This window comes from Amia ocellicauda, chromosome 19, assembly GCF_036373705.1.
Source record: "Amia ocellicauda isolate fAmiCal2 chromosome 19, fAmiCal2.hap1, whole genome shotgun sequence".
Classification (NCBI taxonomy): Eukaryota; Metazoa; Chordata; class Actinopteri; order Amiiformes; family Amiidae; genus Amia; species Amia ocellicauda.
The window spans coordinates 19,486,790-19,501,939 of record NC_089868.1 but is presented as its reverse complement, the minus strand read 5'-3'; the positions used below and the strand labels follow the sequence as shown (position 1 = coordinate 19,501,939).

General features: G+C 40.1%; 1 protein-coding gene across 1 annotated transcript; it reads left to right on the top strand.

Moving 5' to 3' along the window:
* The first annotated feature begins 6,602 nt into the window (after nt 1-6,602).
* Nucleotides 6,603-14,956, top strand: firrm (fignl1 interacting regulator of recombination and mitosis). Its single transcript, XM_066691942.1, has 25 exons — nt 6,603-6,769; nt 6,944-7,043; nt 7,466-7,505; nt 7,714-7,802; nt 7,996-8,100; nt 8,234-8,374; nt 8,568-8,730; nt 9,003-9,087; nt 9,223-9,361; nt 9,583-9,672; nt 9,761-9,825; nt 10,036-10,184; nt 10,533-10,662; nt 10,783-10,969; nt 11,346-11,428; nt 11,790-11,841; nt 12,418-12,507; nt 12,603-12,788; nt 12,969-13,091; nt 13,275-13,370; nt 13,502-13,615; nt 13,879-13,983; nt 14,125-14,205; nt 14,295-14,417; nt 14,660-14,956. Exons 2-25 carry the CDS (start codon nt 6,954-6,956, stop codon nt 14,855-14,857), a joined length of 2,724 nt encoding a protein of 907 aa, XP_066548039.1. The 5' UTR covers nt 6,603-6,769; nt 6,944-6,953; the 3' UTR covers nt 14,858-14,956.
* Nucleotides 14,957-15,150: the final 194 nt, after the last annotated feature.

Below are 15,150 nucleotides of genomic sequence, written 5' to 3'. Positions count from 1 at the left end.
AGTTGGTGCTTCAATCAACATAAGTGCATTGAAATTATTCAGTACTGCTGACTTATTACCAATAAAACTTTAATCAGTTTGGAAGTATGTAATATTGCCCAGGCAAGTCTTGGAAGCTTGCTTCATTATATATATATATATATATATATATATATATATATATATATATATATATATATATATATATATATATAGACCTGCCTAGTATTGTGTAGGTCCCAAAACAGCCCTGACCTGTCGAGGCATGGACTCCACTAGACCTGTGAAGGTGTGCTGTGGTATCTGGCACCAAGACGTTAGCAGCAGATCCTTTAAGTCCTGTAAGTTGCGAGGTGGGGCCTCCTTGGATCGGACTTGTTTGTCTTGCACATCCCACAGATGCTCGATTGGATTGAGATCTGGGGAATTTGGAGGCCAAGTCAACAGCTTGAACTCGTGATTCATCAGACCAGGCCACCTTCTTCCATTGCTCCATGGTCCAGTTCTGATGTTCACGTGCCCATTGTAGGCACTTTCGGCAGTGGACAAGGGTCAGCATGGGCACCCTGACTGGTCTGCAACTACGCAGCCCCATACGCAACAAACTGCGATGCACTGTGTGTTCTGACACTTTTCTATCAGAACCAGCATTCACTTTTTCAGCAATTTGAGCTACAGTAGCTCGTCTGTTGGATTGGACCACACAGGCCAGCCTTCGCTCCCCACGTGCATCAGTGAGCCTTGGCTGCCCATGACCCTGTCGCCGGTTCACCTCTTTTCCTTCCTTGGACCACTTTTGATAGGTACTGACCACTGCAGACCGGGAACACCCCACAAGAGCTGCAGTTTTGGAGATGCTCTGACCCAGTTGTCTAGCCATCACAATTTGGCCCTTGTCAAAGTCACTCAGATCCTTACGCTGCCCATTTTTCCTGCTTCTAACACATCAACTTTAAGGACAAAATGTTTACTTGCTGCCTAATACACTCACCTAAAGGATTATTAGGAACACCTGTTCAATTTCTCATTAATGCAATTATCTAACCAACCAATCACATGGCAGTTGCTTCAATGCATTTAGGGGTGTGGTCCTGGTCAAGACAATCTCCTGAACTCCAAACTGAATGTCTGAATGGGAAAGAAGCAATTTAAGCAATTTTGAGCGTGGCATGGTTGTTGGTGCCAGACGGGCCGGTCTGAGTATTTCACAATCTGCTCAGTTACTGGGATTTTCACGCACAACCATTTCTAGGGTTTACAAAGAATGGTGTGAAAAGGGAAAAACATCCAGTATGCGGCAGTCCTGTGGGGGCGAAAATGCCTTGTTGATGCTAGAGGTCAGAGGAGAATGGGCCGACTGATTCAAGCTGATAGAAGAGCAACTTTGACTGAAATAACCACTCGTTACAACCGAGGTATGCAGCAAGGCATTTGTGAAGCCACAACACGTACAACCTTGAGGCGGATGGGCTACAACAGCAGAAGACCCCACCGGGTACCACTCATCTCCACTACAAATAGGAAAAAGAGGCTACAATTTGCACAAGCTCACCAAAATTGGACAGTTGAAGACTGGAAAAATGTTGCCTGGTCTGATGAGTCTCGATTTCTGTTGAGACATTCAGATGGTAGAGTCAGAATTTGGCGTAAACAGAATGAGAACATGGATCCATCATGCCTTGTTACCACTGTGCAGGCTGGTGGTGGTGGTGTAATGGTGTGGGGGATGTTTTCTTGGCACACTTTAGGCCCCTTAGTGCCAATTGGGCATCGTTTAAATGTCACGGCCTACCTGAGCATTGTTTCTGACCATGTCCATCCCTTTATGACCACCATGTACCCATCCTCTGATGGCTACTTCCAGCAGGATAATGCACCATGTCACAAAGGTCGAATCATTTCAGATTGGTTTCTTGAACATGACAATGAGTTCACTGTACTAAACTGGCCCCCACAGTCACCATATCTCAACCCAATAGAGCATTTTTGGGATGTGGTGGAACGGGAGCTTCGTGCCCTGGATGTGCATCCCACAAATCTCCATCAACTGCAAGATGCTATCCTATCAATATGGGCCAACATTTCTAAAGAATGCTTTCAGCACCTTGTTGAATCAATGCCACGTAGAATTAAGGCAGTTCTGAAGGCGAAAGGGGGTCAAACACAGTATTAGTATGGTGTTCCTAATAATCCTTTAGGTGAGTGTATATCCCACCCACTGACAGGTGCCATGATAACGAGTGGTCTTAATGTTATGGCTGATCGGTGTATACATTACAGTACAATGCCCAACTGTATAAATGGGTACAAATGTAAGTCGCCCTGGGTAAGAGCGTCAGCTAAATGACAAAAATAATAATAATAATACATTGGCATGTTTTTTTTATATATACTAATATATGTACTATACTAAATTGATTTCCATTGTATTTATCCATCAAATGCAATTATTAGATACACTCAGAAACCAGTAGTTATCAAAAGAGTTATCAAAATAATGTGAGTATTTAGATTAAACGGATGTAGAGGTCACGACAGAATTGCATCCAGTAATGTTTCCTGCTGATTACAAAGAAGTAAGTATTTTTTCTCATCTTAGATCTATGTTGGCATTAAAATAACCTGACATGTGTAAGTCATTAATTGATATTGAATTCAATTGCATATCCTGTTGCCTCAATGAAAAAATACCTAAAAGTCCTGTGTAGGAGATGGAAAAAAAAGAGTGATGGATCTACAGACTGCTCAATCAGACAGTGATCGATTGGATTGTATGGTAAATATTTATACATGGTGTGACAGATTTCTTTAATATGAGTATAACTTCTCTTCCATTTTATCAGAGTGTTTTTGCTGGTGTGGTTGTTGACCTCTTACTTGAAAAATGAGAAAGGTTGGACATGTCTTTAAATCTATAAATACACTGTTGTGTCAGCCCCTTGCCCCTAACACTGAAGGGTACCAAACAGACACGTTTTTTATATGATGGTCTGTTAATTTGATAAGCGATTTGGCACTGTCAGATTTCCTCCTGATTTCTGAGAAGGAAAACTTTGAACAAAGCAGGATGTTTTGAGGTTCTCCTAAGGGGCTAATGGAGATACCAGATGACAAAGGAGGTAGAGTTGAGGGTGTTGATATTTGATTTGAAGCACTGAGACAGTATTTTACATAAGGGGGGCAGGGGATTAAAAGTAGAACTATTTAAGTAGAACTAATTCAAAGACTTTCACGATATGGAACAGATACTACGATGAGATAGACACTATATACATTATTCAATAATTTGTATTGCTCCATATACACAGTGGTGATTCTAGAGTCTGTTGGGGCCCTAGACAAAAATTCCCAGGGGGCCCAGTGGGCCCCTCCAACCAGCGTTTATTATAAATAATCTGACACCAACGAAAAATGTACAAAATCTAAACATTTGTTTAATTTCAACTGTTCACATTAGTAGAATTTTTTAAATATAAATATAGAGAACATGAAAAACCTTGTAATTTTCAAAATATGAATATAAAGAACAATAAAAATCTAAATAAATATTTAAATAACTGAAATGTTGTCACATTGTAAATAACCCACATTATAAGGCCGGGTAAAGCATAAAGCATTGATTCTATAAATGGTGCTCATGGGCCTTGGCTAGTGCAAATGCTGCCACTATGTCTCTTCCTGCTTGTCTGCCATTTCTGCCTGGATGCACTTGCACCACCTCAAGCTCAACCTCTCCAAATCAGATCTCCTCTTTTTCCCCCACTCTTCCTCACCTTCTGCTGACCTCCCCATCTCGATCCCCTTGGAATCCACCACACTCTCTCCTTCTTCTTCTGCTAAAAATCTAGGAGTCACCCTGGATCATGCGCTCTCCTTCTCCCAGCACATCACCACGCTGACGCGGACCTGCAGATTCTTCCTGAGCAACATACGCCGGATCCGTCCCTTCCTCACCGACTACTCAACTCAGCTACTCGTCCAGTCACTGGTCCTCTCCCGCCTGGGCTACTGCAACTCCCTCCTGGCCAGCCTGCCTGCATCCACTACCCGCCGCTCCAGCTCATCCAGAACTCTGCAGCTCGTCTGGTATTCTCTCTGCCACGATTCGCACTCGCTACTCCACTGCTCCGCTCCCTCCACTGGCTCCCGATAGCGGCACGCATTCAGTTCAAGACTTTGACCCTCACCTACCGCTGTCTCGACCACACTGCACCAAGCTACCTTCAGTCACTCGTCTCTCCATACATCCCCTCCAGACCACTGTGCTCCTCCAGTGCCAGAAGGCTAACTCTGCCTCCTCTCCACTCTCCTTCCTCCAGAGCCACTCCTTCTCATCCCTGGCCCCTAAGTGGTGGAACGACCTGCCCACCGAAGTCAAAACAGCAGAGTCCTTGACCTCATTCTGGCGCTTACTCAAGATGCATCTCTTCCGACAGCACTTGTAATATTAGTCCTCTATCCCTGCTAGATAGCACTTCAGCTTATTATGCTCGTCGCGTTCTTGATTGTTTTCCTCCTTGCTCCCTTTCCCGTAGCCCTTGTCTGTAACCCTACATCTTGACAGCACTTAGCTTTCACCGTCCAGGATGTAGGAAGTCTCTTACTGTACTTGTGTAAATTGTAATTGGAATCTGTAAAATGTATTATTTTGAATTGCTATGTTTTAGCTACGTTGAATTTGTAGTGATTGATGCCTTGTACTTCTCTTCTTCTTATGTTGTAAGTCGCCCTGGATAAGGGTGTCTGCCAAGAAATAAAAAAAAATAAAAAATAAAAAATAAAAATAAAAATAATAATAATAATAATAATAATATGTCCTCCAGATCCAAAGACCTTCGCACATTGCGCTCTATTGAAATAAGAGCCAGTCCTTGTTATGAAGTTTCAAAACTGTTCTATAGTGGTATTTGCTTTCTTTCAGCCTGATAGCTAGCAAGTTAGTCGAGTGCAAGCGGAGCTCTGCTGGCTAGGTTAACTAACAAAAACTAACAAACAACGAGAAAGAATAAATGCCATTAGTCTAATGCTAGCTGAAGTTATTCTAGTGTCTCCGCCATTACACCTGGCAGTGTATTTCAGTGTTACAATGACTGTTATAATCAGCAACACTGGCAACCTCCAATATAATTGAATGAACTCACAGCATAATTTTATTCACATTATGAATTACACTGAATGTGACCAGGTAAAAAGGGCAAACCTTTTATGTACTGTTTATGTAGGATTTTTTCTCAGTACTCATGAATAGCAAATGGGGTATGTTAGTGGTACCAGTTGAGTCCGTGTTGATTGTGGTTAAGAGGTGATGAAAGAAGTAGGAAACAAAGTTTTAAATTTTTCAGGGGTTATCTACTCCTATCCCATGCATGTTTTAAGATAAGTCAAATTCTCAGAATTGTCACAAACTGTATGAACAGCCAATGCAACATAGAAAACCTAGACATAAAATACAACTTCAAACAATGTCTTTACATATGATTACATAACATGTTCTTCAAGACTATATTTTTGTATAATAATTAATTCCCACCAAATGATATGGTTCAGCAGGCCTAAATATCTGACACTCTTTAAAAAAGGTATCTACAGAAAGAGGCCTCTAAAACACAGTCTTATAACATGTTAATTTGATTTGGTGTAATTTACTCTATTGTGCAATTCTATCACCTATATGCTGTGCGATTAAGTTTAGCATAATAATAAAAAATGATATGCACACGTCAATGTGTTACTCCTGATAATCAGCTCTGGTTTAAAATAAATTATTAATCTGCGGCCCCTTTAAAACTGATTAGAAATGACTAATATTTGACTGTATTTTCTTTTGTTACACAGCTTCGTTAATATGTGAAAATAATATCTATTAAAATCTGGAAACAGCTAATAATGGCAAAAGCAATTGTCATCATGTATACAGAATATTTCAGCTTGAGATAAGCATGACAGGTAATCTTAAAGGCTTGTCATTGCATGCATTCAGCCAAAGCATGCCATCTAGAGGAATTCTGTCCATTTATATCACAAAGACAAATACACTAAGGAGTGTTGCTTCACTGAGTTGGAAAACAACTGTGTAGGGAAGTAAAATACAACACAATGGATATTGTTATAATATAGCAAAATAGTTACAGGAATATAGTAGGCTGCATGAATAAGGAGCATGTGCAAATCAAAATAACTGATGCATAGCAGGTAATGTGAAGCTGTACAAACATTAATATACGTTGTTGGCAGTAGGCTACAACAATGCAGCTCGTATGTCAAGCACTGAATAAATAAATAAACCTTGCAATATAACAGATTATCCCACCATAGAAACTAATCATTCAGATGTCTCTGCCCCTGACCTTTATAAAGTGGAGCCAACCAAAAGCGCCAACACGCTGGATGTAACCATTGCTATATTTTGGGGAAACACATATTAAACAGATAATACATAATAAAAACTAAAATAATACATTAGCCAAAATGATACTTTTCATCTCAAATAATGTTTAAAATGCACGTATACTGATGGTGTGTTTCTCTTACAAATATATAATTGAATACAAAAACAATCAATCGAAAAAATGACTCTACCTTCTATTTGCGGTCGAGATGGTTTGATCTGCCATTTCAGGACACGGAAGGAGAAACGGAAGCAAACTTGAAAGTTGCGTTGTTGTTGTTTGCTCGCCGGACTGATACTATAATAGTTGAGCTAATCTATGTTTTTATGTGATGCTGTAAGCGATATCAAATTTAGCCACTATAATAAATCGTATATAGAATTTCACTGAACGAAACGAAGGTAAGTTGTGAGATTGTCATTGTATCGTAGTGTGAACACATGTGTCTCCACAAACACCTCAGAATGATCAAAGGCTGTTCACATTGCGATCATACTGACACCTTGAAGGACCCGGATTTATATTTGGTTTATATGTCCATGACTTGAAACCATGAATGCAGTTTTGCATTGCAGGGACTGTGGGATGTCTCAGGCCACTCTGCTGGAGAAGGTCACCGAGTGGAGTGTGGAGACCTGCAGGCAGGAGCTCGGATCTGTCCTGCCTAAGCTGCTCATATCCTTCATTGTCAAACTGATCAAAACAACCCATTTGCTTTGAAGTGTTGCACCTGATCTTTATCGTCTAGTTCAAAACTTAGTGTAACATCCGATTGGAAGAGGTGTTTGTGTCTGAGCAAATCATACAATCTTGTAACCAGTAAATAATCAATACATTTATACCAGTTTGAACTATCCCTGTGCCTTCAACCTTAAAAGTGTGTTATTTTGCACCCAGATGATGTAAGACATGGCTTTTAAGTCCTGATCCCGCATTTCCTTGGTGCTGTTGAGTGAATCTGAATTCATGCATGTAGCTCTCAGTTAAAATGGACTTTCTGCACTTTAGCTGTAAACCAAAAGTGGTTGTAATACATGTTTTCATAAAATATACAAAGGAAGGAACAAAAAAACAGTGTAAACTTTAACAGTGTATACTCCATGTACCACCGTACCTCTGATTGGGATGAATGTATCCGTAAGTATTTTTTCTTGTTTATAACCATATTTTATTTCTATACTTTTAGTTTGGAATCTAGAGTTGTGGTCTCAAACTGTGCCCACTATAGTTACTTGATATTTTCCCTTTTTCTGAGAGAAATATGATTTATATACTAAAATCTAAATAATGTAATGTCTTTGTATGAAGGATTGTCATATTGTCATCTTGTCCTTGTGTGTTGCAGGAGTGTTAAAAATTCTCACAGAAATGTTTTTACCTCACCTAAACCTTGCTGATTTAGAGGAAGAGTGTTTCTCAAAGGTATTACCAAAGGTATGTTGTTAAAAGCTCTTTGTTGAACACGGTCTGTTCCATAGTTTGCTCTTGGATTACAGTAAAGTCTTCAGGATTTACTGCAGAGACGTGTCTAAAATGGAAAGCACTCATGTACATATTATGTTGTGTAGCCTATATAGTTTGGAATTTGGATTTTACATTTATTCCAGATGGATATTTGTTATTCCAGGTTGACAAGGTGTTCAGTGACCTGATGGAAGAGATTGCCAGTCAAATAGGTGGACTGACAAGTCAAAATACAGAGCTGCGTGCATTGCTGAGAAATGCTTTACAGGTACGATGCTTGGTTCAGTAATGATTCTGTGAATGGTTCCCATTAAGTACACCAAAATTGCAATTTATTTAGTCACTCAAAGCAGAAAGGCAGATCATTTTGAAGTTCCTTCCATCCTGTTTTAAATCCACAGATGATGGTCCAGGTATTGGAGACCCTGTCTGGGTGTGTGCGTCATGTCTGCTCTTTTGAAGAGTCCCTTGCCCTGGACACCATTCGATCTTTACCCTCCTGCATCCTTAAGGTCTTGAAGAACACATTTCAGTACTGCAAGGTGAGGAGAGCACATTTTAAAATTAACCAAAGTACGGCTGATGAGACTGAAAATTATTTATGACTGCAAAGCATAAGACCCAAGTGCATTACTGTCACATAATTGCTAAAAAACACATTACATCTGTATTCTACAATATATAGTCAATGTTTCCACTTTTTGTTTTAAAGCAGTTGTATTGTGTCTCCCTCAGGAGAGCGAGACTGTGTATAATGGGCGGTTATCGCTGGTAGTTGACCTGCTCCAGGCCCTGTTTAAAGAAGCCTACTCACTTCAGAAGGGACTCATGGAGCTTTTGGATAGAATATCCCTGGACAGTTCAGCGACCGAGGAAGACGCGTGTGATATGGTGATAGGTGGGTTCAGATATGAACATGTACACATTTAAGTCGGTTACCCATTTTGTTTCTTCATCCTGTCCACCTTTCTGTCTTTTCTCTTAAATTGATCTTGTCAGTCATGGCAGTTAGAGTTCCATGGGTAAGTAGTTTATATAGCAACGTCTTCTGTCACTTACCTCTCTCTTCTGACAGAAGACCAAAGTGTGTAGAAACAAGGTCATGAAATCATTACCTTTTGGAGAATTTTCTGTCCTGAGATCTCAACTGTATATCTTTCTCTATTCCAGTGATTCACAGTCTCCTGGATATATGCTCCATAATATCTAACTTGGACATTACTTTGCATGCGAACACATGGAAGTTCATCATCAAGTAAGTTTTCAAGCTCTTTCTTTTCCCCCTTCTGTCAAAAAACTGAATTGTAGGAATTTCATAACCTGTCCACTTTGCTTTTTTTGAAATCTTCACCGTTTATTTGCATTTGTGTGTTTTTTACGTATGTTTTAGACAAAGTATCAAGTACCAGGGGCTGCTGGAGGAACGACTGCGGCACAGTGACATTGTCTGCAGGTTGTGTGACGACCTCCTCGCCTCTTTTCATTCCTGCATGGAGCTTGCAGAGCAGATGAAGCAGTCTGGAGCCCCGGTAAAAGCAACATCTAGTCATGTGTGCCTTCCTTTGTGGTCATTCGTGTTTTCATAAACTTCACCTCCTGTTGGTTTCAGTCTTGATTGGATAACTCTGAACTGGAATGTAGTTAGCCTGCAGAAATAGGTTGTTGCAAAGGCCTTTCTAGTTCGAGTAACATCTTTACACCTGTGCTGTGTGTTGAATTAATTAATATGCTTTCAGTATTATTTTTATAGGAATCTTCGCAGAGCGTAGAACGCAAATTCTTCCAGAAAACGGCAAAGATGTGTCGTTTTTTTGCAAACACGTTAGTGCACTATATAAAGGTAAGCCGAAGCGAGGACTGGTTAAGTTTCTGGATCTATGCTGAGTTTAAGACAGAAGATTCATATTTTGTTCTTTTCTGTAATGCAGGAATTCAAACCTTATCTGTCCAAATCTTGCGGTCGACTCCACCATCTGTATCTTCAGATGTACAGGTAATTACCATATCTCATTATCTCATATAATCTCATTTTGTGTATATTGTAGGCTTTAGTACTTTAGTTTTTTACTTTATACCAACTAAAAATTAATGCAGATAGTTGTTTTTCTCTGCGTTGTCATGTTATTTAATTGTTTTGACGTAAGTCAGAGTGAGTAAGACTTTTTTTTCATACTATCTGTGATTTATTTTATTTGTTTTACAGCAAGTTTCCCCCCAGCGTTTATGCTCCTGTGATTTCTGATGCACATTGCAATGAGATAAACAGTGTTATTCTGGTGGCTATGGACCCTCTAATCACACATCTACTTCCCTTCAGACCCTTTGCTGAAGTTGTTTTGGCAGAGACACAACGTGAGTTAATTTCCTTTTGAGGATTAATGAGCTTTCCTTTGAGTTTGAACATGTTTTAAAATATCACATAATGAATTGAGATTAAAAATAAATAGGAAGGGGTTCAGTGCAATACGGGAATGGATGACTTAACTGAGGAAATTCCCCTCCGTTTCCCGGCTGTGGTTTTCCACTGAAGACGCAATATTCAATATTGAACCGATAATTCAAGGGAATCATTTTTGGGGTCAATGTACATTTGCATTCTGCAGACGCTGATCATGAACAGTGAGTGCGGCTACACTTCAGACACTCTCTTGCATCTCTTGGTTACTTTTCTCCTCCTGTTTATTCTTGACTTTTTTCCAGAGTTCGGTCCCGAGCTCGTTTTCCCTCAATGTCTCCTGCTTGTCAACATCATGGACAAGCTTCCTTCCCTGCCAGAGGAGGTTCTTAATCTCTGGTTTCAGGGAAGCCAGTTTCACGAGGAGACACCGAGGTGAGCGTTGAAAAGGATGGATACGCTTCTGATAACTAGAGTGTGTGTGTTTGTTTGTTTGTCCTCTCTATTTGGATGTGATGGTCACTCCTCTGCTGTTGGTGTTCCCGTCTCTGCCAGGCTGCCGGTGTTTCAGGCCCTATTCCTGAGTTTCCAGCAGTGCTCCACGGAGCGTGCTGTGCCCATTCTCGTGCCCGGAGTGATGATGAATGGACAGGCACAGAGCCAAGTCACTCTGCACCAGCACGCCTGTGTTCACCTTTCAGCCTGTATCGCTTCTCTTCCGCCTGCCTATTTCCCACAGCTGGTAACTCTACACATTCTCGCTGAATGCGTTCATGCAACTTAATGCATTCCTGCTCAACTGCAAATATATTTTGATATATTTAGATCTTTAAAACTATGAAAGGCTCTTATCTTGTTTCTTGTTTTTAAAATGTCTTTAAAATTCTACAGACGAGGTTGTACAATAGTACAATAGTAACAGTAAATACATGTAATGCAAATTAAATTACATAAAACTGGGATCACATCTGTGGTTTATCCTTGTTTTGTAATCTTTAAATATATCGAGAAGTGTAAAATTGATAGTTCTGACCTATTTATAGGTATCAGAAAAAGTAATATACCATGTACTCAGCTGAACCAGTTGTGACTGTGAGTGTCCTTCTCTCTTGATGCAGGAGCACACCCTGCTGACGGCTCTGCTCTGTCCTGATGCTCAGACGGCTCTACTTGCTGCAGATGCCTGGTGCTTTCTAGTTCGGTATGTTTTGTGGTTTTAGTGGTGTAGGATGGGTCTTTAGAACAAAAGCAAATTAATTAACCAGTGTCATAACAGAATTCACTCTAATTTGAAATCAACTTAAAAGTATAAAATAATTGCATTATCATTGAACATCTTTATATTAAATGTGTAGTTTTTTTTATTTCAAATTATGTAAAGTAACATTCCCTTCTGTTGCTTTGTATTGTTAATTAGTATCTGAATACTTTAAAAGACTTACCGTGGTACTATTCAGTAACTAACGAACTATTGAGTCTGAATTGGACAGTTCACATTTCATGAGATGTTCCAGGTTTGCTTAATTGATTTGTTTAAACTCACAGAGACATTCTGTTCACAGCTATGGGACAGCAGAACTCTGTCAGCATCACGTGACCCTCGTATCTCACCTGGTAAGCCCACACAAATGAACTCCCCATAATCAAGTGCACACTGTACCATTGAAACAGTCTAAAAGCCTTTGGCAACATTTAAATCCACATATAAATCAGTCAAGAACATTATGTTTCTATTTTTTCCCAACTTGCATCAGTGTCAAGTCCTTCACAGTTTATAGATTTTTTTTTTTTTTCCAGATATCTTGAAAACTAGCCTAACACACTTATGAAATGGTAGCTCTTTGCCAGGTAGATAGTCGGTTATACACTGTTGCACAATACAAGCGGACATGATGAGTTGGCCGTGCCCTCGAGTGCACTCTGCCTGAGAACAGGATGGTCCCTTGTGACAGATTTGTGCCCAGGACTCCCTGCAAAGGTGTCAATTAGTGTCCATTAATCTGGGATTGGACACCTGTCCATAGGATACTCAGAAAGGACCTCAGTATTAGTTTTAACCCTGTCATCTCATATGGAACTGGCATTTTCTCAGGCAGTTTAGACTTTTATGTATTTCTTCTGTGTTTTAGGCAGGGTAGAACTAGGATTGTGAGATCTGCTTAATTAATATGTTGTCATTCCTGATGGCAGATCAAGTCTTGCCCTGGAGACTGTTACCAGCTATCCCAGTTGACCTTCTTACTGAGACGAATGTTTGTAATGATGACACCAAATCATCAGGTGAGAAAAAATCAGTTATTATCCAGCCATGTGGGTATAAGAATGTACACAATGAGTGAAACACTTTTATTTTTGTTTTCTTATTCTTTGTTCAGATTGAGTTTGTGGAGAAGTTCTCCTCCCGGGAGCCTCAGAATTTGTGCATTTGGCAACATGTTCCTCTGAGAGAGTTTGCCCTGGATGTCAGGAAGCGAGTTGAAGACGACATCGTGAAGTCGGCTATTCCTGTGTGCACCAGCTGGTTAGATGGAGGGTGCAAGCTGGGCCAGCTGGAGAAAGTGGTGAGAAGACTGCCGTTAGGGTTAAGAAGGATTAGTTTTACAAGGGTCTGCTTGTTTTGTGGGTCTAATCCAAACACAGCAGTAGTGTAATGCAATGTGGTGTATTGGGATGTATGTGTGTTACTGTGCATTTTAAAGACTCGAGCGCAACTGTCTCCCTGAACCGTCGCTGTGTTTCAGAATACGGCCCTCTCTGCCGTGCTGAGCGTGTTTCGCGACTCCGGAGACGCCGTGGAGGAAGCACAGCTGCAGGCCGTCTCCAGACTGCTGGCACAGCTTTGGATGCGTATGTCAGTCAGCCAGGTGTGACAAAATCAGTAGCTGAACAAACCTCTCTAGCGACATGTCAATGATTTACGTTTTCTTCACAATATAGAGACGCATCTTATCATTTATATTTGTTCATATTATGGTTTATGGAGATGTTGCTGATTTGAGTTTAAGCCAGTGTTGAGCTGTACAATGTTTTCGTGCGGTCTCTTGCAGGTGCTGTCGCAGCCCGCTGTTCAGTGTACTCTTCGACTGCTCCTCTTGCTTTCAGTCATCTTAGTACAGAGTATGGAGCCTCAAGTGCTTCCTCAGGTACCAGATTTGTTTTATAAATATATTTTCACATACTATTATCATGTGTGCATTATTGATCCAAACTACAAGTGCCTTGTGCATTTCAAAAATATCTGATTTGGAATAACTTTAACTGATAACAATTTCAGGCCCTGACATGTTTAAGCTCCCTTCTGCCTCTGAAATGTCCTGATGACATTGTGTTGGCTGCACTGGACTTCTTGGCATCTTTGGGGGAAATATTTCTACCTCCAGAAATACAGGTGTGTGGAAATGATCACCATGTTGTGGCTAATTATTTAGGGTGTGAATCTGAGACATGCATTAAATTCTTTCATCAGTTAATTTAATTTCACCAGTTGTTTTTTCAGATCTAAATGTTTCCTTTTCATACCATTATACAAAGACAGTAGCCCTACTTTAAAAGCACACGTTTAACATGAAACTCAGGAATTGGTCTACTAACCCTTCCGAGAAATGCTTCCAAAACCTTTATCAGTGGCAGTAAATGACTGTTGTTGTGCAGAGCCAGGTTCTGCCGAAGCTTGCCAGCCTCTTCTCGGCTCTGCTGACTGACGGGTCCTGGCTTCTCCAGCACCACACACTGGAGGCTTTTGCACACTTTGTGGAGGTAAGACTACTGACCCTTAGCAGTGATAGCTTTTTTTGGGATATTTTTATTTTGATCTTCTCCTGAAACTAATTGATAAGCCATTTTAAATGTAACAAACAACTGCTCACAGTTTAAGACTTTTATTGATCTTGTATTTAGGCAACTAACCATGAAGAAGTGATCCCCCAGTGTTTACCATCAGAAGAAATTAAAACTAAAGTTGTGAATTTTCTCAGCAAGGTAACTTTTTAATATTGGTTTATATAATAGAATTGGCTGTTGCATTTCAAATAAAACTGTAGAATAATATATGTTTTCTTCTGCAAAAGAATGTTCCTCTAGAGGAAAATCGGGAAGCTCGGCTTGAGAGATTAAAATTGCAAAGCTCTGTTATTGAACGACCCAGAGACAGACTGGAAAGTGGTGCCGTGGAAGCAGCTGGTGATTTGCAGGTGAGTTACAGATTATAACTTTAACCAGACTGGATGCAGAAGTGTTTCAATGTCAATAACCTATTGCTTAGAAAAAATTACAAAAATTAAGTGCCCTTTTCAAACCCATAGTGCAGTGATGTACTCTTTTTCCTAACATCACCATCACATCTTAATTTTATCTTAATGTTGTATGCATTCAAGTGAAGGGGAGTGATTGTTCAGTTTCAGATGTGCTTACTCTTGCTTCATTTTCACCTCAGCCCTGTCCAAAGCGTGCCCGACAGCAGACCAGTGAGGAGGAACAGTACGAGACGTCTCTGCAAGCGGCAGAAAGTGCTCTGAAGACGCTACAGACCTTAATGGCTCAAACTCCACCTCCACAATGGGTAGTGGCCAGGCTACAGGAGCTGGAGACACAGATAACTCGTATCAATGCGGTTCAACGGACGGGAGCGTGATCCAGCTGGAACAAACACAAGACCATGTATATACTTTTCCATTTTTATAAAGTTCTCCATTGTTCTATACAAAGAAAAATACAATTTTACAGTAAATTATATCTGCTTATTTTGTGAGTTTTTTTGCATTACACTGTGTATTATAAGGTATGTTAAGACATTTTATTATTTATTAAACTTTGCCTTATAATTATGTAGTATTTACACGTTTCCCAACTTTAATTGGTCACCACATTTTCTTCAAAAGACCTTAAATCGGCAAAACATCCTATACTGCAAAATTGGAATCCTAG